Consider the following 27,722-nt stretch of genomic DNA (forward strand, 5'->3'; position numbering starts at 1 on the left):
GCACTGTTATTATTTCTGTTGTAACATTTAAACCTAAGTAGTCACGTAGATTTCCCCCCCCCCCCCCGTCCAGTATCACTTTTTTGTATATTTATAAACTTCCTCCAAAGTCAAATATGACAACTCTTCCTGGGTTGTGTGGCCTACTGATGTAGTGTTGGGAGGAATCCAAGTTTATCTTGAGGGGTGAGGTAAGGGGGGTTCACAAACCCCATGATAGTTTGTTGGGGAGAAATTGCTCACCAGTCAAACTTGCAGTACAGAAAGCCAGCAAACCCTTTAACAGTAGAGAAATTCTACCTCGTCACTAGAAGTATGTCAGAACCACAAGGCTGAGATTTCCACACACAAAAAAGTAGTGAGACTGCATGTTAAGATCCATCAAGAGACCACTAGAGACTATTTAAAAAAAATTCCTACACTATAAGATTATTTGCTTGTTGAGTACGTGAAGCCAGGGGCTAGAAGATTGTAGTTGCTGGAGGTACGATGAAACAAAAATGAGAGATTGGGTAGGGATGAAGAACTGCCCTAGTTTTGAGTTGACAAGGTGGGTGAGGTAATATCTTTTATTGGACCAAATTCTGTTGGTAAGAGAGACCACCTTTGAAGCTTACACGTAGCAGTTCTTCAGGTCTGGGAAAAGTATTCAAAGTGTCACAGCTAAATACTAGGTGGAACAGATTGTTAAACATAAGTAGGTAACACACATTACCAGGGCCCTTTCAAGGTGAAGATGGTCCACTAACACCACCATAGTAATAGGACTAAAAGGGGGGTTAGTCATCAGAACTGGCATACTCAGTCTGATCAGATCCAGCAGGACTGGAAACAAAACTTACTGTAGCCAGTAAAGGCAACTAAGGTCACGGTGTCTGTCCTAATCTCACTTAAGGGTCGGTGGTCCTTCCTGGGTCTGCCTAGGTTTGAGAGGCACCCTGCTACCGCCAGCTCTTAGCATGAGGAAGCCTTGTTTGTGTCTGTTGTGGGTCAGCTCTTGGCTCCATTGACCACAGGCAACACAAACACTTCCCTCTCAGCCTATGCAGGCTCTAATGTTTCTCTGCAGGCTAGTGATGGGCACACTTCAACCCCTGAGCCCTCCGAGTGTCCAGTCCCTGTTCCACTGAACACTTACAGTAGTTACAGATTCACTGCTCCCAAAGAAGCAGTACTCCCCAGCTTGTCAGTTACCACTGAGCTCATCGCTCTGCTTATCTTGTAGCACTTAAATAAGGTTAAAGTATAAGTTTAAAAGTTCATTTAACAAAGGAAAGAGATCCAAATGGTGGCAGGTAGAAATATTGGAAATAAATGGTTGCATATAAAATAAAATCATAACATGCATTCTAAAACCTAGACTTATGTAACTAATGCTTACCCCCAAAGTCCTTCCAGCATTTTACAGCCAGGTTGGCTGTAATCTTTCATTCATGAGGCAAGTCATGCTGTCTGCTTCCCTCAGTGGAAAAGCTCTAGGGCGTCTCCCAGTACCCCCAGCAATACTCCCCTAAAACATTAATGTTACTCATAAACAGGAAGTCCCGCTGCTAATTGCTTTTTCCTGTTTGCCTCTTTCTTGTCGACTTCACAATCTCTTGTTTGGCATTTGGCTCAGACTGCAGATAGGCCTCTGTTGTGAAGTGTACAATACATGTGTGACCAGACAGAGGAGAGATGAGAATCTCCTCCCTACTACCTGAAAGGAGCATGTTTATCACCTTCTGGTGACCTGCCTTATCTCATATACCTTAGGAACATAATTTTCAGTACAGATACATAATTCCTTAGACATTATCTGTTCATACATTTTGCAATGATTATGATGCCAGTGGGCTCTTGGTAGATGCCATTCATAGTGAAGTATTATGCATATATCCAATGCAGGGGATCCCTTTAAAACTAAGCACTCCCTGTGCCCTCTGCCATTTGGCACTAGAGGTCCCTGGGTCACAGGGTCAGTGCGCCTGCAAAAATTGGAGGAAGAAAAAGTGTTTGAACCCTCATACTGCATGGAGAAGAGTGTAAATCTTTTGCTGAGGTGTAGCAAAGGTTCATCTTGATTGTCTCAGTTCACAAAGGATTACATTTCCTTCTTGATTTGGGAACCACTCATGAAATTTTCTCATTGAACATTTCGGTCTGTTAGATGATCTGTTCCTTCCTCGCAAAGTATGTTACAACCAAGATGATTTTGGACACTAACAAGTTCCAATTATTAGGGCCTTCCAAATAGAGGATTATTGACTTGGGCAGAGTAAAATTCTAGTTAGAACAAAGGCACGAGTTTTGGGGCTGACTGTTTCAGCAGTTCCTTTGAGCCATTCATGGGTATGAAAAGACAACTTTACAAGCTCTTCAGATACAGGTTCTGTTAATTCCGGTATGCTTAACCTCAGTTGAGCAGCTCACCAAGAAGGGTTTCATGTCCAATGATTAGTCCAGAGATCTTGGATTTACATGGCATGCTAGAAATTTGGACAGTTGAGCAGCATTCAGTTGGGGTACAAAATATAACTTTAATTCTGAAAGTTGTATCTTATACTCCCAACAGCATAAGGAGGTAGGAGGACTCACTGTAAAACTTGATCCTAACCACCATTGAACCCACCTACCAGTGTAGGTTTCTTCGTGCTCTGTAAATTGGACATAAAAATGCACCCTGGGTTTTCTCTGAGGCAGACTTATAAAAACCCATCATCTTCCTTGGCTAAATTGATGCTAGCCAGTCGTACATTACTTGTTTGTCAGTTGACTCTTGAAACAGTGCCACCACAGAACAAGAGGTAGTTAGAGCCTGTCAGTGATGCTAACCAACTGGTCACCTCGTTCCATGAGAGCTATAAGGCCAACTGCATGGAACCTTTTTCACCTAAATTTTTATCACCACCAAGTCAGCGATTTGAGGTTTTAGTGTAGATTTTCCCGATTCTCTGACAAGCTTCTTTCATGCTGCCTCCTGTAGATGGAATGTCCTGTTTTAATTCCATGTTACAGAATTCTGGCTTTTATTTGTTATGGCAGCATCCAAAAGTCTCATTCTGGATTGGGGGCACTGATGTGCTAGGCAATGTACTAACACGTTACTAGACTTTAGGATAGGTGTTGGTTCTTACTACTTAATTTAAGACAAGATGCAACAAGCTGATGTAACAATTATTATGTCTTCATTCCATTCCCTAAAATACATGGTTGCTTTGGCTAGCTGTGCTCAATTAGATGATGGTGAATTGCTTTGTTTTTTTTTTTAATCATAAGGTATAAACAAAATCAATATCTCTGATCCCTGCTGGCCCTCTGCTTAGCCATTATGAATTTGCATTTTCCTGTCAGCAGCATGGTAGAAGTGTGTTTTGAGGAGGAGTTTATGGGCTAACTCAAGAAGATCATTCCACATTTAAGAAGCAGCATGGAAGAAGTGTGAATATGCTTTTTGGGGACATAGACAAACTGGTGATCTTGCATAGCATTGTTGGAGTGGAAGGGGCAGAACTCATTTAAAATGGAAAAAAGGGAGGGGCAGAGTTTCAAAAGGCAATAATGATGAGGATGTGCAGAATTTGTTGTAAGTATAAAACAGGGAGCCAATAGAGGTAATGGAATCTTAGTTTTGTGGGATACCTGTAAGTTTTAAATAAATTGTCGTCTTTCTTAGTTTTATGTCTCATCAAAGAAATTATTATAAAGGTTATTACTCTATTCCTTCAGTTACTCTCTGTTCTGAGTCTAGCTTAACTATATGCATTTCATGGCTCACTGTAAAATTTTAATCTTCACAAGTGGAACACTCCAACAATACTTGCCTCTTGGAGTGAGGACAAATTACTTACCTGAAATTGTGTGTTTCTGTTTGGAAAGAAACAATCTGTATAGGGCCTTGTATGTGCTCATAAGTTACACTGATTTAACTAAAAACTGTTTTTTAAAAAAAAAAGTAGGTTAAAACTGTGTAAACCCCTATTTGGACACTCCCCAATCTGTATAAAACTGGTTATGTAGATGTTTAGCTTGCAACTGCAAATTCACCAACACAAGGTAAACCCCAACGTATGCCAGGTTTAAACTGATTGTAAGAGTAGTGGTTTGCACTAGTGTAACTAAATTGGTCTATAATAACACCCTTTATTTGATATTGTGTGTATAGATCAGGCTTATGTCTCACTAGCCCAGCTCAAAATTGAGCTGATGGTGAGAAAAAGCACCTTATTACTCACCATTACTCAATTTTGAGCTCAGCTGGTGAGACATAGGCCCCTCCCTGAGATCTACTTGCCACTGGATAGGGAAGGCAGCTAGGAAATTATATGGTTTGAAGTGCTCTCTGGATGGCATGTTGATGGCCATCTGAATAAGCCTAACTGGAAGATATCGGCGTCAGAGAACAATAGAAGTAAATGTTGCCCTTTTTATCAGTCAAATGTTGTTATAAAATTCTGAAGGTTAAATATTAACTGTTTGTTATATTCAACAAATGTTTTAAAGTAAATGTTTTAAAGTTAAAAAAAAAAAAGTGGCACATTTAGTGTATGAATGAAAGTAAAGCTGTTGCTTTATGTGCCCATCTCTATCTGTTCAGTAATGAGATTTATATTAACCACTGAAGGAAATAGTGCTTGTTTCCTTGACTCTGTGCTAACGTGGATTAGAATTTGCTAAGTAAATAACCCTATTGGAATAAATTTAAACCTCACTAAAATACAGACAAAAATTTAACCTTTTAAAGATTATTCTCCATGTCGTGTGGAATTGAGTCTTTGTCCTTTTTCTGAAATGCATACTTTAATCATACAATAATCCTGATGTACTAATTTTTCAGCCTGCTATATAGTAGGTTTCCATCCCAATGCTGTTCAAACTGCTGTTTGAGGGGGGAGAAATGCAAAAAGTGCAGAATATCAGTAAATCGTAAAGATTGCTTTGAATACTTTTTTAAATAAAGTTTTTAACCCCTTACTTTTAGGACTTTTTCTCTGCTCTTTGGCAGATACAAAACTACAGACTTATTATAAAAGCCTGGTTAGTTTTATTTTTCTGATCTCTGAGCAACGACTCCTTCCTGCATCAAGTTAAAGTTTGTTCAGTACTTTGCAGGTGAAAAGCACTGTACTAATATCTGTTCTATTCGTTAACCTGCTATCATTAAAGAAGGCTGTTATGCAACCTTACAACCTGTTTTCAGAAAGTTAAGAGTAACTGGAAGGTGCACTTCTTGGGGTGACACTTTCCATGCTTAGTCACCACCCAGAGGTGCCTACTTCTTTTAAATGTTAGTGAAAACAGCTCAACCGTGTGTGAGCAGAATGAGAGGGATTGGAGGGAAATGGCGTTTTCCTTATTGAATGAATGAAAAAATCTTATGACTTTATTTTGAACAGCCCTGCAGTCAGAACATTATGGAGTTGAAATGTGGCTTGAAGATAGTCCTCCTGGAGGAGCAATGCACAACCTAATTCTTTAGGAAATTCTTTAATTTGGTTAACTTATGAACTGGAGTGTGATCATGTGTAGAAATATTTTGCTGTGCTCATTAAGGCCCCATCTGTACAGTCAGATCTGCTCATCCTGTGGATCTGATAGCACAATCAAGGGCTAAATGAGCATCTAAGGAACGCGAACTCTGTGATCTGCCCTGTTGACTAGGGCTCTTGTAGATTTTGTAACTTGTACATAGTTGAGGCAGTATTCAGCAGCCCTCAAAACGTGGTACTAAATCAGTAGTTTTTGGACCATAATGAAACTTACATTAGTACAAGTGTATTTTAAAGCTGTTGTAGAAAAAATAATGTATTTAAGAAGTAGTATGTTACAAGATTACTGCATCATGATGAATATACACTGGGGGTGCAGAGTTAAAGTTTTATATATGCTGTCTTAACTTTAGCATTTCCTGATTAACTACTTTTAATGATGCAAACTTAATATAGTAGTGCTGAGTGGCAGTTTTTCAAAGTATTAATCTTAAGTGGCCCTCTTTATGTCTGGGCGGGAACGTAGGAGCCTCTCTCTTTGACTACCGATTGCAGGCATTCCTTCCATTCTATTAAAAACATATTTTAGTATTTAGTTTGATAGACATCTCATTGAAGAACAAAGCTCCCTCTTTACATAAATTTGTCCCTAGATGTAATAGTTCACTAAAATGATGTTTAGCAAAACAACTGTTTGGTTCAATAATTTTTCTTGTATTGTTTTATTAGGCTAGTCCAGAATGTTCTCACTGTGAGGAGGCGTGTACCAAGCCACGACCACCAGGCTGCCCTCACTCGTGCATTTTGCCCTGTCATCCTGACCAATGTCCACCATGTGTCCAAATGCTTAAAATAAAGTGTCACTGCAAACTCACAAACCTGTATGTTGAATGCATGTAAGTAGATAAAGGGGAAGCTTGAATTCAGAAATATGACTGCTTGGAAGGAGGCATTTAAAATGTCTCTTGGTCAGGTCTTTTAATTTTTTATTTGAAGATTACACAATTGGTGGTGGCTCAGAAAAAGCAGCACTAAAAAAAATCTCCATCTCTTTTTCTGTCCATTCAGATCTGTTTCACTATTGCCAGTTAAAATATTAAGACTCTACAACAGTGTTAAGAGCATAACTGGTTTGTGGATGTAGTTGAATTTTTGGTAACATATGCCAGAAATGGACTTTATTCTCCTGGGTAGTTTTAGAATGAATGTAGTACACAGACTTACTAGGTTCTGTAAAGATCTTTTCAATTAAAACTCTGTAATTCATAGATTATAGTCATAATACAGGTTATAGAACTTTCTCGAATTACCGTTTAAACTAGAGTTTATATTTTAGAAAAACTTCCAGCATTGATTTTTAAAATTGCCAGTTGTGGAGAAGCCATGATGTCTGTGGTGGATTGTTCAAATTGTTAATTATCCTCATTGTTAAAAATGTGTGCCTTTATTCCTAGTCCGAATATGTCTCTCCAACTTCCAGTTACTGGATCTTGTTATGTGTTTCACTCCTAGGTTGAAGATCTCTTTATCAAATTTTTGTTCCCCATGATAGGTACTTATAGGCTGTGATCAAGTCACACCATAACCTTCTCTTTGCTAAACTAAATAGATTGAGTTTCTGGAGACTATCACTATAAAGTATGTTTTTCAATCCTTTAATCATTCTTGCGGCTCTTCCATGAACCATCTCCTATTTATCAACACTCTTGTGGCTTACTGCCTAGTTTTTGCATCTACAATTTGAGTAGCACTCAAATATGTCCTCTCTACTCTTACTCGATATTCCCCTGTTATACATCCAAGGATTGCATAAGCCTTTAGGTGACAGCATTGCCCTGGAATTGCACTTGGGTTCAGCTGATTATCTACCATAGTCTCCCAGGTTTTGTTCAGTTACTGTTTCCCAGGATAGCATCCCCTGTCCTGTTAGTATGGCCTTGTATTCTTTGTTCCTAGATAGGACTTTATATGAGGCTCCATTAAAACACACGTTGTTTGCTTGTGCCCAGTTTACAGGGCAATTTGGATTGCTTTCTGTCAGTGACCTGTCCTCTTCATTATTATTTACTACTCCCGCAACCTTTTGACATCTGCAAACTTTATCAATTATTATTTTGATTATTTTTTTCTCTGTCATTGATAAAAATATTAAATAGTGTGGGGCCAAGAACCAATCCCTGCGGGAATGGTGTTCCTAGCCTCTGTTTGCTAGAAGCTGGGAATGGGGGATGGATCACTTGATGATAACCTTTCTGTTTGCTCCCTATGGGGCACCTGGCGTTGGCCACTGTCGGAATACAGGATACTAGGCTAGCTGAACCTTTGGTGTGACCCAGTATGGCCATTTTTGTGTTTCTTATGACCCCACCCTGGAAACCTATCCACTCATTGATAATTTCCCATTTACAATTACACCTTGAGACCTACCAGTTAGCCAGTTCTCAAGTCGTTTAACATGTGCCTACTTGATTTTGTATTCAAGTTTTTTTAATCAAAATGTTTTGTGATCCAAGTCAAATGCCTTACAGAAAGAAGTCTGTTACATTAATACTAGTTACTTTATCTACCAAACTTGATGTTAATTTGACAGGATCTGTTTTCTATAAACTTTTGCTGATTGTCATTAATGTAACCCTCTAATTCTTTTGTAATTGAATCCTATGGCAGCCATTCCATTTATTTTGTGTGGGATCGATGTCAGGCTGATGGGCCTGTAACTAACTCATCCCATTTACCCTTTTTAAATATGGGTGTATAAGCTTTTTTCCCAGTCTTCTAGAACAACTTCTTCAGTGCTCCAAGCATTATTGAAAATCAACAATAATGTTCCAGTAAGGTCTTCAGCCAGTTGTTTTCAAAATATTGGATGACCTTATGCTGCAGAGGAAGATGAAAACCCTCTAAGCTACCTGCCAGTCTGACCTGGGGGAAAATTCCTTCTCAACCACAAATCTGGTGATCAGTATAACTAGAAGTTGGTGAGCAAGACACATCGGCAAGGCACCTGCAAAGGATTCTCTGTGCCACCTCAGAGAACTGATCTGGCATGTCCCTTCTCCAGCTATGGCCAGTCTTTGATGCTTCAGAGGAAAACTGGGTGGAGGGGGAAATGAAGAATAAATCTAGCCAATTGTGCATTGGAGGAAAAAAAAAAATCTTTCCTGACCTCTGCAAGTGACCAGCTGAAGCGTGAGATTTGATTATAGTGATTACATTAATGCAGAGTCTGCAAGTGTTACAGTTATGATGAGGGCAATGCAGATAATCCTGTTCTGTGGCCCAGAAAGGAATGGGATGAACAGGGAACCCACAGTTTCAGACACCAAGGATAGAAGGAGATCACCACGACTACCCAGCCCAAGTGCATGCATACAAGCTGCAGAATTTTCCCCAGAAGCTGAATTAAACATAATTTTTAAAACTATATCTAATCTCATTTTAAAGACACCAATCAATAGTGAGCTGAGCTCTTCAAACCTCACATTATAAAGTTTGTTTTCAACCCCCAGATCATTTTTGTGTCCCCTTCTTTGATCTCTCTCCAGTATCTCCATACCTTCTTGATATTATATTCGGTTGTGATGTTGGTCTTACCAATGCTTTGTACAGAGGCAAGATCACTTTCCTACTCTAATTGATATTCCCTTTTCTTAATCCAGCTAAAGATTGCATTCTCTTTTTTTTTTTTTTTTTTTTTTGCCATAGCCTTATACTGAAACATCATTTTGAGGCAATTTATCTATGATGCTTCTAAGTCCTTCTCTGAGTTACTGCTTTCCAAGGCAATCTTCTGTCCTGTGGTATAACCTGCATTCTTGGTTCCCAAGATATATTAATTTGCATTTGGCTGTTGGATTGTGATGATTTAATCAAGCAATTCAGATCCCTCTAGTGGTGACCTGTTATATACTGCCCCACCAATCTTTGTGTCATCTGCAAATATCAGCAGAGATTTTTATGTCATCCTCTAGATTGTTGATTAAAATATATAGTGTTGTACCAAGAATCAATTCCTGGTGGACCCCTCTAAGCCAGTTTTTAATCTATCTAATGCATACCGTGTTAATTCCCTACAGTGCAATTTTTTATCAAAATGTCATGTGGTACTAAGTCAAATGCCTTGGAGAAATCCAGATACACTGTATCAACACAGCTGCCTGTATCAACCAAGCCTATGGCCAAGGGTGGTTTACAAAAAAAATAATAATCAAAAAAATACCTTGTATGAAACCATGCTAACTGGCATTAATTAATATTTTTAGCCTCTAATTCTTTGTTAATAGAATCCCCAATAAAGCATTACTTTATTTTACATGATATCAGCATCAGGCTAACTAGTCAGTAGTTCCTTGGGTTATCCTTCTTTGCCCTTTTTAAATATTGGAACTACATTTGCAGTCCTCCATTCCTTTGTAATTGCCCCAATTTGCCAAGATTTATTAAATTAACTAGCCATTCAGAGAGCTTCTCCATTAGTTCCTTTAAAACTCTTGGATGTAAGTTATCTGGGCCTGTTGATTTGAAAATGTTTAATTTTAACAAATGCTACCTCACATTATTCTTTGTTACAGATGGTAAACTTTCTGTTCCATCCACAACATCCTGCTTCATTCCAAGTATAGAGCAAAAATATCGATAAACATTTCTCTTTTCTACATCAACATTTATTATTCCACTGTCTATATCTAGTGATAGACGTAGACCAGACCAGGGCTTTTCTGGTTCTTAATGTTTTTTAAAATGCCTTTAACTTTCTTGGCCACTGATGTTTCATTGATTCCTTTAGCTTCATGTGTGTGTCGTTGTTTCCACGTATCCTTTTAACCAGTACGGCTTTTTTTCCACATCTGCTGAATTGGGTGTTTTGGGTATCCAGCAGGATATCTTTGAACAATTCCCTGTTTTTGTTAACACTTCGCACTTTAAATTTAAATGTTCTCAGTCAGCTGCGTCAACAATTGCTTTAAGCTTTGACAGTGAAGAAGCTGATTGCGTTATTAAATTGCCAGCATAATGGTGGTGATCTGAGTTGTCCATAAAGTCAATTGATCTTAAAGAATTTTTATTTGAGACAGTTTCTCTTTGTACAACATGCAGGCAGCTGAAACTATCTCTTTGCCACGCAAAAATATATAGTTAAATGTGTTCATAACTATACTTGATTGAATTAGTTTTAATTTGGCCTTGTTAAACATTTTCTCTTTTTTAATAGAAAAATAACTTGTGCTGACTTAAAAGAAAAGGATCTTCTCAGTTCCTGCAAAAATCAGTGTCCAAAAGAGGTAAGCTGTATTGGTAAATTAATGCTTACTTTGATTCTTCTTTGGTATTCCCAGGAAGCAATTTATTCTTTTCTGTTTTCTGTCCACCACCTCTCTCTGGGTTATCATACCCTTGTTCTTTGGCTAGTGCCAAATTAACTGGAGGGGCTACAAATAGCAATTTCTTCCTTCCCTTCCCAAATGCAGGTAGGATTTTCAAGAAGGGAAATAAGGATACTGCAGTCAGAGAGATTACAGAAAAGCCATCCTCTTGGGAGATAGGAGGAGGAGGTTGGATATGAAGAAGGAGCAATCTTTTCCCCACTTGAGAGTGAAAAACTGGGACGCATTTTTACATTAAAGGGTAGCAGGGTGGGACAGGAGGACAATATTTATCCCTCTACCGAACTTTCACTGTTTTCTCCTAGCCTCAGGCTGTCCCTCTCCAATCTACCTCTGCCCCACAAATTCCCTTTATCTCCTACATACGCCCGCCAGTTCACTTAAATCTTCATTCATCAGTTAACTCCATTTCCTTTCACACAACCCTGCCAGCTCAGACTCCAAATTCCCCCAGCTCCCCTCAAGCGAGCCTACTCAGAAACGCGATACATCTATATATAAACCCCAGACTGAGAATCCCTCTCTTCCTGCCTAACCTCTTCACAGCTCTGATCCTCCCATCCAATATTTCCAGGCTCACAAGAAACACATGACCAGCCTTCCAGGCTCAGAATTATTTTTCCTCTTACTTCCTTCCCTCTGCTGCTTTCAGCCCTGTTTGTGCCTTTTAATGACTCTTCCCTGTTCAGTCTCTCCTTATCTTGAGCAAGTAAATAAGTAGATTTATCACAATTTCCTTAAGCTAGGTATCTGAAAGTGCTTTCTTGGGGGCAAGAGGAGCATTCTCAAACACAGTTTTATTCCCTCCATCTACCTCCTTAACTCAGTTCTTTCATTTGACTTTCTGTAATCTTGGAGTCCTTTGCTCTGAAATTTCCTCCTCCTGTCTACTAATGTACCTGTCTCTCTGCAACATTTACTGAATAATCCAGTGCCTCAACTCCACCTCTTCTGAAACCTCCTCTATATCTCATCTTGACTATTGTAACTCACTTCTCTGACTTCAATGACCCAGCTTCTCACACACACACACAGAGACAAAACCCACAAAAAAAAGCAAGACCACATAACTTGCAACCTTAAAAATTCAAAACCCACATTTTAGGATCCAGTTTAAAATTGTTCTTTTTGTTTTAAGAACTTTCTTGGATTATTCCAATCTACTTCACTGGCACTGGAGAAGGCCACAAATCTGCAAAGTTAATTAAAAGACTGCCATTGACTTAAATGGGAGTTGAATAAAACTTAGTCTGTTTTTATTCCTGTCACTCTGTCATATCTTACCATTTTCTAGAAAATCTTTCTGCAGCTCTTGCAACCTTAAAGGAAATATTAATATGTAAAACAGGTGCAAAATACGAAGGAACAGGCTCAGAACATATTTACCTTTTGCAGTCTGAAAAGACCAAGCTAACTGTGGCCCCCTTCTGGCAAGGATTAAGTGACTTGTTCAAAGATTAGGGGATATAGATAGGACTGCACACTGTGGGAGGCTTTGAAAGTAGCTCTGTCAAGTTTGTGGGGTTTTTTTGTTTTTTTTTAAAAAGAACCAAGTTGAAAATATTCTAATATATGGAAGTAGGACCTGGACAGGCACAAAAGCCATTAGAGGAATTTTAGGTAAATTTGAAAATCAGAGACTGACAATATAATGCAGATCAATCAGCTACTGAATATGGCAGAGAAATCTTTCAGAAACCAGAAATTTTAATAGACAAGCCACAGGTCAGAATGGTGATATGGATAGTGGGAGCTGAATGGTTTAGGCTTACAAAAAGGGCCAATGGTAAATGGAAAGATTCTTTGAAGAATAGTGTGAGAGTTTCAGGGATGAAACTCACTTCAGCCTTAACAATGGTGCTGCAAACAATGCCTCCATAATATGTAATTAATACCATTGCACCATGAGTTCACATACTGTTTTGACAAAGTCAAAAAAAGCTAATCAGTGCCATGTTAACTTGATTGTTTTCTTTCATCCAAATGTAATTTTCCTTTTTATTGTGAGAGCAAATCTTCATATAAGTGCCAGTGACTGGCTCCGTGTTAGTATGGAAAAGCCTAGTGACCTTGTTACTTGTTGTTGCACGTTGCACATTGCTTTGTAACGAAACCTCCACCGAAGTCCGGAGTAATAAAAATTTACTTCTCTAAAATGTAATAAACTGTTTTATTTCTTAAGTCATAGCCTTTAGACACTACTGTTTTTTTACTTGAATTGATGCAATTTGTAGTAGACAAAATCATGCAATATTTGAATTGTAAGTCTGATATTACTGTTGGGAATTGTGAAAGACCCTTAATTACGTAGACTGGTGGCTTAAAAGATATAGCAGTAACTGTAAAAGTTTTGCCAAGTTTCGTAGTTGTGTTTTGGCTATGGTTATACAAACTACTCAGAGGACTTCCATAGTCTGATACAAATGGTACTCTCTTATTTCAGATGTCCTTTCTGCTTTAGGGAATAGCAAAGGCTTTGATTTGCCAGAGATGCTAGTAAAGTTAAAACATTTTTAAAGTGCTTTTTTTATTTGGCAGTAAAACCAAATATCCTGAGGAAGGAAATTATAGATCAGTAATGACTACTCAAATTCTTATGCAGAACACATTTTGTAAATGTTTAGGACAATTCTAAAAGGGAAGTGTTCACAATTTAGAAACTTTCCCAAGTTTGTATGTCCATATCAATCTTTGCTTAAACATATTACTCTTTGTACTCTTCTGTGTTCTCTGTAATCAGAATTTACTATTACAAAGGAGATTGGTTTTCAATTTAACAGTAATACGTGACCTGTGATTTGGCATAGTTTATTTTAACGTTCCAGCACTGTAAAGGTAAAAGTCATACTTGAAAACCTGTAGTAGCTCTAACTTTTACCTGCTGATGTACAGCTATAAAATTTCTCCTTCTATAGTTTAATTACTGGAGTTGTAACATAAAATATTGACAGTTTAGGCAGCTTGCTGTAAATTTTTTTAAAAGTAAATGCAGTACTTGTGAAATAATTTCCCGCGGATAAAGGCCACACAGAACAAGGTATGGCAGGAGGAATATAAGCTTTCCCACATACCCCACATAATAGGTCTTTTAACGTTTAAACTAGAGGGCCCACAATTCGGGTTGAAAGGAATATTTTTGTTTCCATTTGTACTTTGCCTCTGAGGCTGCCAAAAATAGTGCCATTCAGGAGTGGTGGTTTTGTTTAAGAGACAGACATCTGTTCACTAGAACTATGGAAACCAGTGAACACCCAAAAATGGTAACTGTTTCAGTCAGATTACTGCTGATTTTCTCACACACAGGACCCTGACAGGGATATGCACATGATGGACTAGTTCTTTTCTATCTCTAGTTTCTTTATCTTATTTATTTTTTAGTATAATATAAGATAAATTATTTCCCTTTTTGTTTGTTCTTTTAAAAATCCCTTCATCCAGCTCTGACAGTTCAGGTGCTCTGACCCTGTGGGAAACAACCAGCTGCTTCCTCCCACTGTCCACCTTGACCTATGCATAGTATAGTTAGATCATGCACTTGAGGAAAAATTTTAGAATCAGCCAACCAAAATGATCACCTCAATTCCCAGTATCTAGATCTGTATGCTAATCCATGGGCGGGGACCCTGGTGGTGTGGCCTCACTCTCTGCTGAGGCAGCAAACTGCAGTAGCCCTTCTTCCACTCCTTATGAAGCAGAGAACAGGATTTGAACTGGGCACCCAGATGAAAGAAGTTTTGGAATTTTGTGTTTTCATACTTGTAGCTTTTGGTTTATTTGGTTTTGGTGTTTTTCATAGAGGATTTTCTTTTTAAAATGTTTGGCATCTGTCAACTACCTAGTCAGATAGGTGCAGCATTTGGTCTAGTTGCTATGGACTACTGAGAGTGTGATTTTGCATAGTGTAAAAGGGAGCTAATGGAATGTAGACATTGCATTCTTGATTGATCTGAGTATATACACTAAGCTTTTTTTTAAAAAAAAATTCTTCCACAGTTGCACTAGTGGTGATCTAATTCGGCGGCAGCAACAGTGAGATCTAATTTAAATTGAAGGCACAGGGTTTTTTACCACTGTTATCTAACCCGGCTCATGTTAATTGAAATGCCAGCAGGTGGTCTACACTAGCAGTCCCACCCTGATGTTACACTGGTGGCAGTGCAACAGTGGGAGACTTTAAGAAAAAACATTGTAGGCCTTGGAGCTTGGTCCTGTAGCACTTGTGTGTAATCTCACTCACTTCAGAACTATTTACGTGAGTAAGAACTGCAATATTGGGGTACAAATATTGCTGTGCCATGCAGTGTTTGTTAGATATAATTTGACATTTTATTTCTCTGTCTTGGAGGCAAACACAGTTCCTTCTGCTCTTCCTTAAGACTCTTGCACTGCTGAGCAGTGCAAGGAAACTTTGTCAGAACCTGTAAAAGACAAATTTTATGCTCACCAGCAGGTAAACACAGTCAAACACTGTTGCATAATGTCAACTGTACTCCATTCAAAAAGATAGGTACATTAATAGTATAGTGATCGACATTGCTAGGGCTACCTACTTACACAAAGAAATTTTGTCTGAGACATAGTAGGAACAGGTATGTGCACAAACTTTCTATCTAAAGATCATGCAAGTTCTAAGCATGTGCTCTGTATCTATAGACTCTTGGCTAAATCAGTTAATCAATACTACTTTTAAGTCTGTGAATCTGAATTTACTAACATATATATGCACTTCATTGGGTTATTTTATAATAGTACATAATGTTAAATTCTTCTGGATTTATTCATGTAATATGTTATAAACTTACAGTTACCAGTAAATGTGAAAAACATACATCCTAAATATTAAAATAATTGTGGCTCCCTTTGACATTTTCCAGAGTGTATTAATCACTTGACTACAACTGAAAGTTTACTTTAAACTATGAGTATCTCCAGATAAAATTTTTGAACAGTTTTGGGAATTAAAGTTCATTTATAAATCACTTAATCAAACATGCTACCTTTAGGTAGCAGCTTAGGTTATTAAAAGCATGTTTAGCAGTTGAGGGGCGAAAAAAGTATTTTCATAGATATGTAAAGGGTTATGTGAAGCTAAGTTCTTTACCTTAAATGAAAAATGTCTCTGTCCTCTGGCATTTTATATCTAATACAGTGTTTGGTGCATCCCTAAATTAATTATAATCACCATACTGTTGTAAGAAATTAATGAAATCTTCAATGAGCACTTACAAGAACAGGCATAGTTAACATTAAAAAATGTCTGTCATATAGGATAATAAAAATATCGTTTTTAAAAAAGCAGTTGAATTGTGTTTTTTGTAGTCTTATTTAAAGGATTTCTACTTATAATAGGAAAAAAGTTTGTAGTTCCCCATATCCCAAAGACAAGAAATGGGATAGTCCTTCAAAGACTCACACTTAAGATTTTCTGAATTTGAAAGGAGGCTAAAAAAACCTTTGTAGTGTATCCTTATTGTACAGTTTATGGTTCAAAATACGTCATAGTAGAAACTTCCATTTCCTTCTGTTTTTGTTCTCGCCCATTTGAAATATAACTTGAAGATATGGAATGCAGAACAGCTTCTAATTTTTTCTTTCCCTCCTTTTCCCCTTCTTCCAGACCTTATTCCCTCCAAAATATACATGGCTGGACTTGTATATTGTTGTTGTGTGTGTCATTTTAAAGGAGATATTGTACTTACTGAAAATTTGTATTTAAAATAACTGGATCTTGTTTTCAATCAAACTGTGAAAATGAAGTTCATAAAGAGAAATCATACTTTGCATGTTGCATAGTTTCTAGTAATAGGAACTAAAAATGCTGTGAATAAATAAAAAGCAAATATTAATGAACAAGCTAAGAACCTAAGAATGGGCCATGCTGGGTCAGACCACAGGTCCATCTAGCCCAATATCCTGTCTTCCGACAGTGGCCAATGCGAGATGCCCCAGAGGGAATGAACAGAGCAAGTAATCAAGTGATCCGTCCTCTGCTGTCCATTCCCAGCTTCATGTAGTTAGTTACTACATGCGTGGGAAACTGATACATTAATTGCGCTTTCGTGACTTTAGTTCTGTTTAAATGCTGTGTTTGAAATAGAAACATTTTATAGTCCAGTTGCAGAGAACCGGTCTCTTTGTTTCTCAGTTGCCCTGTGGTCATCGATGTAAAGAGATTTGCCATTCGGGTGATTGTCCTCAAAATTGCAACCAGAAGGTTAAACTCAGATGTCCATGCAAGAGAATGAAAAAGGTAAATTCCATGTTGTAATTTTGAGAGAATTGTAGCTGTAAACTTCCTTTTTTGCTTTATCTCTGCATCCACAGGGCACGATCATCACTGGAGTAAGTTGGTATACAGTAGATCCAATTATTTTAATGGAGCTAAAACACTTATGTCAGCTGAGGAGCCTACCCTTGGTATCAAAGTATTCATTGAAGATGTAAAATTGTTCTGTAACCTACAAATATTGTAATATTGCAGTGAATTGTTTCAAATACACTTAGATTTTTATAGCTCCACTGGGAGACTAGTATATGATAAGTCTCACTCAAAACTATTTCAGATAAAAGAAACAAAGTACATTTTTCTGACCAGAGATCAGGGAAGTGCATATTTAATTACATAAAAAATCCATTGACACAGCTAAGTTTCTGTGTAAATCTGAATGCAAATATGGTGGCATCATCATTAGGTTGTAATAGATTGATCCATTCATGTGGCCTTTCCCTAGCCAACAGACATAAAAGGGCATCTGCTGGCACCAGAGCATGCCCCTTCACCCAAACCAACACAGAGTTGCTTCACCACTGAGGCCCAGCAGTGAATTTCCAGCATGAACCGGCCACCTACCTATGAGTCAAATGCAGTGTTGTGCCCAAACATCCCGTCACCAACTCCTGTGAGGGAAAGAATAAATAGGAAGAGTTTAGTACATACAAGGCACTAAATATCCTCCCTGATGGGTCTCCATGCCCCTTTCTGCATTTGGATGCCACCATTGATAGAGATACCCCCTTTTGCCCCTATTCCAGCCACTCCAGTCATGAACAAATGGGATCCCAGTTCAATAGGAGAACCTCAGAAATACAGCTTCTTTGACATCACTGTGAACTGAAACTTCCTTTTCTGAGGTAATTTCTTTCCCAGTGAGGGAAGAGCATCCTGGCACCAGCAGCCTCCATGCGCAGCAAGTTTATACTGCTTTGGTTGGCCAAATCCCAGCCTCCCAACACTCCTAGTATAATGACTTACCTTGTCAGCCCTTAATTGGTTTCTTTGACACTCTGAGATTCAGGTTGGCAGATCTCTCTCCTAACCCATTACAAACCCCTAAACCAAAGTCCCCGTCTGAATCTGCCCTTCTGTCTCCTTATTAGCCCTGGTAGATTTCACCCCTGCAATAACCTAGCTAGAACCTGCTACGGTTTCTGGTAGTCTGATACCCTGTTGCAAAGTCTGCTGCTCAATAAACAACGCAATAAGTGTCTGATGCCAGCCCAGGATGACACCCCGAATGACACAATCATGACACCCAAGATTGTAATGTCAAATTGAGAGAGCTTTCACTCTGCTCTCAAATGGAGTGGAGTAAATGCTTTCACACCCCAGTCTATACCTGAATGTTCAAGGTGCTAGTTGCATTACACTTAAGGATGTAATTCTTTAAAAGGGCCTAGGATTTTCTTTTCCTTGCTGGCCCAGACAAAGGCCTCCACCCACCTCTGAGGCTGTGTGGGGTGGAGGAGACAATGAAAATGGTGAAATATAAACATAACTAATTAAAAAAAATCACTTTGCATGGTATTAATTGTATTGATACTTTGATCTTCACTGAATTACAAAAATAAAATTATAGACTTGAAAATGTTCTAATTAGCTTTTTTCCATTTTATAGCATGTTTTATCAAATAGAAATCTGTCATCTTTTATGTTGATAATTAATAAACTGTATACTTTATGTAGAGAAGTGGTTTTTAAATTTGAAGTTTTTTCATACCTACAGGAATTACAGTGCAGCAAGGTACGAGAAGGCCAGGTTTCACTAGAATGTGACACATTGTGTAAGGAAATGAAACGGAAAGCATCTGAGGTAATGTGTCTCTTGTGGTTATAATATATTCTCACTGCTTCAGAAAAAAAGAAATGAATACAGTTTTATTTTCCAAGACAATACCAGCAAGAAATATCATGTAATCAAATCAAATGTACATGTTTAACAGCTGCTGCTTCAGACTGTTGGTTTTGGTTAAATGTGGAAAAATAGTTCTTTTGTAGACACAATGCTAATACTTAACATAAGTATGAGTTAGTGAACTTTTGGGTTATGCTAGAATAATACTCCGGTAATTTTTTCTCGTGTGTCGTAGCCTGTCTCACGAGCTAAATTGTGCCCTATACTATGGCAAAGCCTTTGAGGGGAGTGAAAAATGCTTCAGTCTGTACACAGTTGACCTTGTGGAGGACCCATTTTTATACTATTGTTAGGGGAGGGTTTTGTATTTTTGTGGAATGGGAACAGGACGTGCCCTTGAAATCCTCAAACTATATAGTTATTCAACTCTGATTCTGGGGCACCTCTTAACTGTCCCGCAGGAACATTGCTTGCTCAAGGTATGTTACCACTGATTTTCAGTCATGTCAGAGAATAAATTTAACTCAGAAACTATGAATGGCCAAAATTATCCCTCTTTGTCAGAAGCAGTGCAAGGTAGCCATATGGTTTCTATATACCCTGTTGCAATTAGTTAGAATAGCTGTTTGGGAAATCGTAGAACTTTCTCAATAGCTGGTAGAAAATACATTGGGTTAAACTGGGATCTCATTTATTCTGACCTTAATCTGGAATAACTCTGAAATCAGTGAAATTATTCTGGATTTATGAAAGTGTAAATGATGGATGAGTTTGGCCCATTCTCTGTATAATGAAGGATTTTGAACAAGTCTTGTTAGCTACAGGTGCTTTTCAATTAAAATGTTTCGATAAAGATTGCCAGCGTGACTGCAACTTCTAAGGAGACTGACATCCTTTGTCCTCACATGTAGTTGTAATACTAGCATCCTCATGCTATCAATAAGCCTCCACCTTGCTCTAGAAATCAGTCACTAGGAATAGAAGAATTTGTTTGTTCAGTCCTTGGCACCTTTGCTAAGACCACAATTTGTGATCGTAATTTTAGTGATGTGGGCACATGTTCACTAGAGACTGGACTGAAACCACTAACTCAGTAGCAGCTGAACAGCAATCGGATGACGACAAGCAATCTGGCCACTTATGTCCATGGCTTAGCTGAAAAATATTTCGGTTATCTTACGAGTCATTTCAACAGTCTCAGACTAGACCTTTTCTGTTTAAGAACTGAGATTTTCAGACTCAAAATTAAACACTAGCAAGTGACAGCATAAATTGGCTGTACGCCCTCTGCTGTTTTTTGCAATCTTGTTGTAATCTGCAGGGAAGAATTGTCTAGTGCACAGAGCATAAGACTAGTAGCCAAGCACTCCCAGGTTTCACTGCATGCGTTGCCACAGACATGTTGGGCATGGGATAACTGAATACCTGCCTCAGAATTGAGTGTTCTGTGCTTTGAAGTTGAAAAGTGTTGTACAAGTGCTTATTATTAGGCAATATTCTGGAACATGTGAAGGCTTGATAATGACAAACTAGAATTAACTCCTATTATGTACACTCCACATAATTACAGTTCAGAGCAGCATATCAAGACTGAGCAGCATTTTGATTAAGACTGCAGACATTTACAAAAGAAACCATCTTGCAGTGTTACAAGGTGACCATCAGTTTCCAGAAATCACTGACATTTTAACTGTACAAGCCAGTATAATAGTGCCTAATGAATGCGCACTGCTGAGTAGTTTGAGATTTCTTTTAATGCACATTCTTTTCTTTTTAAGAACATTTTTTCTACCGACTCTACCTCATTTTCTCAGTGGAACATAACACTGATCATTTTGGTTAATCCTCTCCCCCTGGTTCAAATTCAACCACAGTAGTCTGCTGCTCTCTTTCATACTGTTAGCCATCCATGATATAACACAGCTAACTCATCTTTCAGAGCTGATGCCTTACCAATAGGTGGCGGTAAAATATCAGACACTTGGAATTTGTACACTTATTCACGCCACACTTTTTGGGTACAAGTATATGTGGTTGAAATATTTTTCCAATAAAGTCTTTTTTATTTCACTTTGCATTTTGTTGCAGTTCTTAATTCTGTAAGCCATTTTTGTGGCTTTTTAAGCTTCCTGCCTCAACAGTTTAAAAGGGTACATGAAAATCTACAAAGGTTATTGGGCTGCTTATTAAATTGCCTTCAGTGATGAGCGTGTACATGGTGTACTATATAGTGTAAATTTCTGAGAGTTCCACTTTGTCTTCAACATTTCTTCTTGGATTATGAGCTATTTGGGACAGGGACTTGTCTATGTGGACAATGTTTAGCACATTGTCACTGTCCGAATGCAAATAAATAATTGAAATATCTATTCAAGTTTAATGTTGGGATCTAAATGGTGCTTGCTTTCAGGTTATTAAGCAGATTTTGAATGTAACTTTATCAGAGTAATACAATAGCTAAAAATATTAAAGGTCTAGAAATGCCGTTGCTTTCAAGAAACACTGCCAAGAGCTAAAGCTAAACCCTGACTTCACATTAGTGAGTGAGATTTTTTTTGCTGATTTCAGGTACAAGGAATAGTTTCATTTTATATATATTTAATGTTTTATTTTTCCTACTTGCTGCTAGTTCACTGTTTACACTATAGTATTCTGAGAAATGGTGTTCCAGAAGTATATGTGTAACAGGAAACGCAGTGCATCTTTGAGGAACTTAGAGCTGTTGAACGTTGCTTGTGTCAGATCTGGTTGAGTGCCCCTGGTGGCCACCCACAAGACTGCTGTGAAGGGAGTCCAAGCCTCTGGGTCACTGGATCCCCAGGTGTGTTAAGCCTCTCGGCCTGAACAGAGTCCAGTCACTGTCCTAACCTCGGGGTCCATAGGCACACTCTGTAGGGTTCTGATCCTTTGTCTCACCATCCTGAGGACTGAAACCTGCTGTTCAGCAGCCTAGCCCCTTTAGATTCGTGGCTGACCATTCGGACTCCCCTGTACTTAGACACCCTCTCACAGAATCCCACCTCAAGGTTTGAGCCTTCTGCTTTATCAGTGAACTCTCTCAGGGGGAAACAGGATAGTTGTAAAGTATTTACTACTTTACCAGAGTCTAATGTCATTTCTCTTTTATTTCATCATTTAGAAGACTAAAAATGTCCTAACCCCAATGCCTCTCATAGCTTACCCTTCCCATGAGAGTGGGGGGAACTGGGCAGGGCCCCTACCTCCTGCAGGTACCTACATGCTGGGATGCTTCTCTCTCCTCTTTAGCTGGAGACAAAATGGCCAAAGGGCCCAGAAAACTCCAATCCCCCCATTTTTATAACTTTTGGCTCCCTATGTCAGGTGACCCTGCTGCCAGCATCCCCAGGTGATCAGAGAGCCCTGCCAATTGACTTTGTAGTCAAGGCAATCTCTCTCCTGATCTTTGTCATTTGGAAAGCTGAGCATCATATTTTAACAACTCTGTTGTTCTTTTGCCACCAGCCTTTGAAATTTTCAGTCCAGCATGGAGGCAAACAAGTAATAGAGAAGGCAAAAGGCTGCACGCTGAAAATGGAATTTGCAGTCTGCCACAGATATGTACAAAGCCCCCAGTATCAAACACAATTAATAAATTGTATAGATGGATTCACAAATTATCACAGCATGCTATTATTATTTATAAACCAAAGGCACCCCGCTATGTGCTAGATACTTCCCCAATATATGACAATGCAATTTCTGCCCTGAGTATCTTGCAATCTAAGTAGTAGATTAGAAGCTCACCCAGGAGGAAGTTTACACTTTTTTGGTATTTTTGTAATGAGTCTCATTCTGTGAAAAGCCAAAATGATCCTGTGAGAAATCAGAAAACAGAATTTATACTATAATCAGTAACTTACAATGTCAGTTACCCATTATTTTGTATGTGTTTGAACAGATAAAAGAGGCAGAAGCCAAAGCTGCTATTGAAGAAGAAAAGCGAAGGCAACAGGTACCAACCCTTCTTCCTCTGACCCCAGCATCTCTCCCCAAGTCTTAGGGCAGGGCTACACTAGAGAGTTTACAGCTGCGCCACTGTAAGCTCTCCAGTGTAGCCACTCTAAGCTGATGGGGGAGAGAGCTCTCCTGTCAGCTTAACTACTCCAGCCCCTGTGAGTGGCAGAAGCTGTGCTGTCAGAAGAAGCTCTCCAACCAGCATAGTGCTGTCCACACTGGCGCTTATGTCAGTGTAACTTACATTGCTCCAGGGGGCTGATTTATTCACATCCCCGAGTGATACGTTATGCCGACATAAACTGTAGTGTAGACATGGCCTTAATTCTCTTGGTAAATCTGTTAATTTATGCATAGCTAAAGGTTTGCAGTACATTGTCTTCAGATGCTAAGGGCCAAGATTTTTCACACCAGCTAAGGATTCTGGCCCAAAGAACTCAGGCCTGTGTTATGAGTGACTTATAATAGTAAAGCCGAAGTGTTCTTCCACATCACCAAACATCTATAAGTATGTGCAAAATCATGTATAAATGATTAACGCATTATTCATGTTTCATGAGTTAAAATATCTTAAGTATTGTATTAAATTAGTATTTTTATATGCAATTGCTCTTTTACATTTTGCCAAACCTTTATAAAATAAGAAAAATAAACTTTGGGAAAATGTAGTTTTGGTTGCAGAAACAGACCCTGTAAGCATTTAAATGGAGGCTGCAATTTTCTTAGGGACCTTGTAGTACAATAAAACATCCCCTGTTTGTGCTTTCTCCTTCTGACAAGGTAAAAGTTACATATTTTATTAAAATAAATGCCTATGCTTGATTAGCTATATTGACGTAGCAACCCCTCTAACACTTCACACTTATAAAATATTCTTAATTTGAGAACTTCGCACCTCCATTATTTTGCAGCAGGCCTGATAGCACTCAGGCTGCAGAAGTGCCTTTTCTTTTTCTTCAGTGAAACCTTGCTCACACTTTTGGAGCTTGAAATTGTTTAAAATTGCAATTTCTCTTCTCTTGTTCACATACCCCAGGAAAATCTTGGTAGCCTTCCAAGATAACTGGACAAAAAAATTCTAAGGTTGAGCTGATGCCAAAATAGTGGTAGCAGCAGATTGTACTGTAGCAGGAGAGAGCTGGCCTGTGTACCACACATGGCCGCAGTGCCCAAGCCCCTTTGAGGACATCACATGGGGGAGGATCCCCCATTTTCCCAGTGGAGGGGGGGGAAGAGTGCCTGGTCAGGTTCCCTGTCCTCACCATAGACCACCCTTAGACCCAGCACCTAGATCCAGCAACCCATCTTCCTTTCCTCTCCTAACACAGCGGCATCACATGGGGCCGGAGTTTCTTAGTGCTCTCTTCCTCCATATAGGGGCAATGCCAGGCTGGGCTGCCCAACCCTGTAGATCCAGCTGTCCATCCCTCATTCTGCGTTAACAGACTTCTGCAGCTGGCAGTTAATGTATTTAGTTCTGAAGCGCAAGTGGTGGTGGTCTTTTGCTGCAGTCTTGGAGGGTCAGGGTTCAAACCCTGCTGATGATAGGTAATTAAATGTTTTTATGTAGCAAAAAGATTTTAAAAACATTTTAGAAAGGGTGAAAAGTCAAGCCCTAACAAGTTAGGATTTATAGTTGCTCATGCAAACTTAATTTGCCCCAGCCCCCCGTGTGTGCGCGCATTATGATTCCATTTTTAATGACATGATCACATACTATTTTTTTTCTACAGGACCCCGTCTCATTTAGTACACAGGATGAATAGAGCTCACTTAGTCAGCTGCTATTCAATATTTTGTTTTAACCTCCCTTGCTGATTTGACTGTAGACTTTATTTACTGTGCGTTAGTCAAACCCAGCTCTGACAATAAAATTATTAATTTCCTTGTGGGCTTTTTTATGGTGCCTATCACTATAGAATCACAGTGCTTCATAAATGTTAATTGGCTAAGCACAGTGAAGTCTAAGGGCTTGGCTATACAGGGAGTTATTCCAGAATAGCTATTCCTGATTAACTCCATGCCATTATTCTGATTTAAGGTAATTTGAAACATAAGAATGGCCATACTGGGTCAGACCAATGATCCGTCTAGTCCACTATCCTGTCTTCAGACAGTGACCAATGACAGATACTTCGGAGGGAATGAACAGAACAGGAAGTCATTGTGTGATCCATCCCCCGTCATCCACTCCCAGATTCTGGCAACACAGACTAGAGACACCATCCCTGCCAATCCTGGCTAATAACCATTGATGACCTATCCTCTATGAACTTATCTAGTTCTTTTTTGAATACTGTTATAATTTTGGCCTTTACCATATCCCGTGGTAACAAGCTCCTCAGATTGATTGTGTGTTGTGTGAAGAAGTACTTCCTTTTGTTTGTTTTAAACCTGTTGCCTATTAATTTCATTGGGTGACCCCTGGTTCTTGTGTTATATGAAGGAGTAAATAACACTTCCTTTTTCACTAACTCAACACCAGTCATGATTTATGTAAACCTCTTAGTCATCTCTTTTCCAAGTTGCAGTCTTTTTATTCTCTCCTTATATGGAAGCTGGTTCCTATCCTTTATTTTATTTTTATTTTTATTTTTTTTTGCTCTTCTCTGTACCTCTTCTAATTCTAATATATAAACAAGTCACTCTGCCTCTGGAATTAGACCATTCCACCACTCCTAGAATTAATCAGGAATAGTAAATTTGCTTTAAATTCACACACTACCTTTTTCTGAATTAATTTTCACGTGTAGACAAATGTTCACACTCAACTCAGATAGAGAAGTGCCCCGGTAATGTGATAACTTCTGAACACATCTGCTAAATCGCAACATTTATGGGAATATTTTAGGCATCAATGGACAGGATCCTATTGGTGGGTTTTGGTGTGTGAGAAAAACTGGAAGGGGGAAACAGGTGACATATGGAGCCTTTGGCATCTGGCTAGCAGGCCCAGCAGCTTCATCCAGGTCTGCAGTTGTCTACAGAGCAGCAGTTTCCAAACTGTGGAATGCAGCCCCAAATAGGGTCATGCTATCAGCAGATGGGGTCATGGTGAACCTTAACATATGGAAGATGTCCTTTTGCTTTGCACAACATGACCTTGCGTGTATGGTTAATGTGAGAAAACAATGGATGAAGCGTGACCTCACATGCACCATATGTACAAGGTCACATTCTGCAGAGGAAAAAGGTGTCCTCCACACAATAGGGATCGGCATGACCTCAACGTACAGTGTGTGCAAGGCCCCACTGGACTGAGAATGCCATTTTGCTCTTCAGAATAGTGTCCTCCATGTTGTCTGGGGGGTCCTGGCAGGAAATACTTCATTAAAACAAGGTCATGGCAGCAAAAAGTTTGTGGACCCTTGCTTATAGATCAAAGAACCCGTTAACACTTTCCAGCATAACAATACCCCATCTCAGCTCTGCTGATCCTCCCAATACACTTGACACCATGAATGATTTATCTCCCAGAAATAAAATAAATAAGAATGGTGGAGGGGCAGGAGGGAAAGGGCAAGTGTGCATAACCCCTGGCATAGTGGGAGGGATGGGAACTGGGACCCTGGCGTGAGGGCAATGGGAGTCGCATGAAATCCCTGACAGGTGGGGCAGGTCTGGGGAGGATACAGACACCATGTAATGGAGGGGATGAGGGCATGGGAAGAATAAGGGCACACCTACCCCCTGGCATGGGAGGGAAATGGGGGACAGTAGTGTGTGGGAAGAGGGACATGGAGGGTACACAGAGCCTCAGCATATGCTGGAGAGGGGAAGGGGGGTGCAGAGGTCCTGGAATGTGGAGGTGGGGGTTTCAGGGTGTCCCTGAAATAGAGGGTGATGGAAGGGTTGTGCAGAGAAACCTTGTGGGTGGGAGATAGAGGGCAATGAGCTCAGCCTAGAGAAGCTACAAAGTGTACAGCACTTTGGTTAATTTAACTTTACAACATCTTGCTAGGTGAGGGGATGGCTCTGTCCCCATACAGATTGGGAAATCAAGGCACAGAGAGAGTAAGGTCAAGTTTCCACTAAGTTTTGAGTGCCCCATTTTAGACATGTACAACCCAGTTATTTAGAGGACTTAGGATTATATAGCACTTGTTCAAACCACAGCTCCAGATGACTGAAGTTTCAACTGTAAGTGCTCAGCACTTCTTCTGTAAATCAGACCACAGGGAATCAAATTGGACACCTAGAAAATGAGGAATGGAGTTTGTGGCCACCTATGAAAAACTGAAAAGTTTTGGTTTAAGGGGCTTGACTAGCATTACATTACTAGGGATTTTGTGGCAGAGGCAGGGATAGAGTGCAGCATTCAATTGCCCCTAACTGTGAAACCCTCCTTTCTCTTCCTGCTCCCTGTCTGATGTGTCTCTGCCCTCCCACTGGCTCATAGACCTAGTCTGCCTCCCCAGGCTCCTCATCCAATCTGTCTTTCCCCTCACCCCCTTTATGGCTCCTTGTCCCTGTCTTCCCACTCTCCTTGTCTGTCTTTTTGCCCAGCCAGTCCCAGTTTTTCTCCCGTGTCCAGGTCATTATCAGGTCTCTCCTGTTTCCTCCCCACACCTTCACACGTCCTGGGTCTGAATCCTGATCTCCCTTCTCTAATCTCATCATCTCCCCACCCCATTGCTCATTTGCTTCCCTCGCTCCTAGTCCTAATTTTCTTGCCCAACCAGTTCCAGTTTCAGATTCCTTTTCCCAGTATACTCCTTTCCTTCCCCCTGTCTGGCTTTTGTCCCCTTTGCATTCAAATCAGC

At 39.4% G+C, this 27,722-nt stretch overlaps 1 protein-coding gene across 4 annotated transcripts in view; it reads left to right on the top strand.

Annotated features, from left to right (window-relative positions):
* Window positions 1-27,722, top strand: part of NFXL1 (nuclear transcription factor, X-box binding like 1) — a 91,048-nt gene that overhangs the window by 58,886 nt on the left and 4,440 nt on the right. For 2 of the 4 annotated variants that reach the window (XM_073342114.2, XM_073342115.2), the window contains 5 exons: window positions 6,198-6,364; window positions 10,681-10,750; window positions 16,998-17,102; window positions 18,856-18,942; window positions 22,904-22,957. In XM_073342114.2, the coding sequence (XP_073198215.2) occupies window positions 6,198-6,364; window positions 10,681-10,750; window positions 16,998-17,102; window positions 18,856-18,942; window positions 22,904-22,957 (483 nt within the window). The remainder of the gene's footprint in view (window positions 1-6,197; window positions 6,365-10,680; window positions 10,751-16,997; window positions 17,103-18,855; window positions 18,943-22,903; window positions 22,958-27,722) is intronic. The other 2 variants (XM_073342116.2, XM_073342117.2) reach the window with 1 other exon arrangement.

The sequence above is a fragment of the Lepidochelys kempii genome, chromosome 4 (genome assembly GCF_965140285.1).
Source record: "Lepidochelys kempii isolate rLepKem1 chromosome 4, rLepKem1.hap1, whole genome shotgun sequence".
Lineage (NCBI taxonomy): Eukaryota > Metazoa > Chordata > Testudines > Cheloniidae > Lepidochelys > Lepidochelys kempii.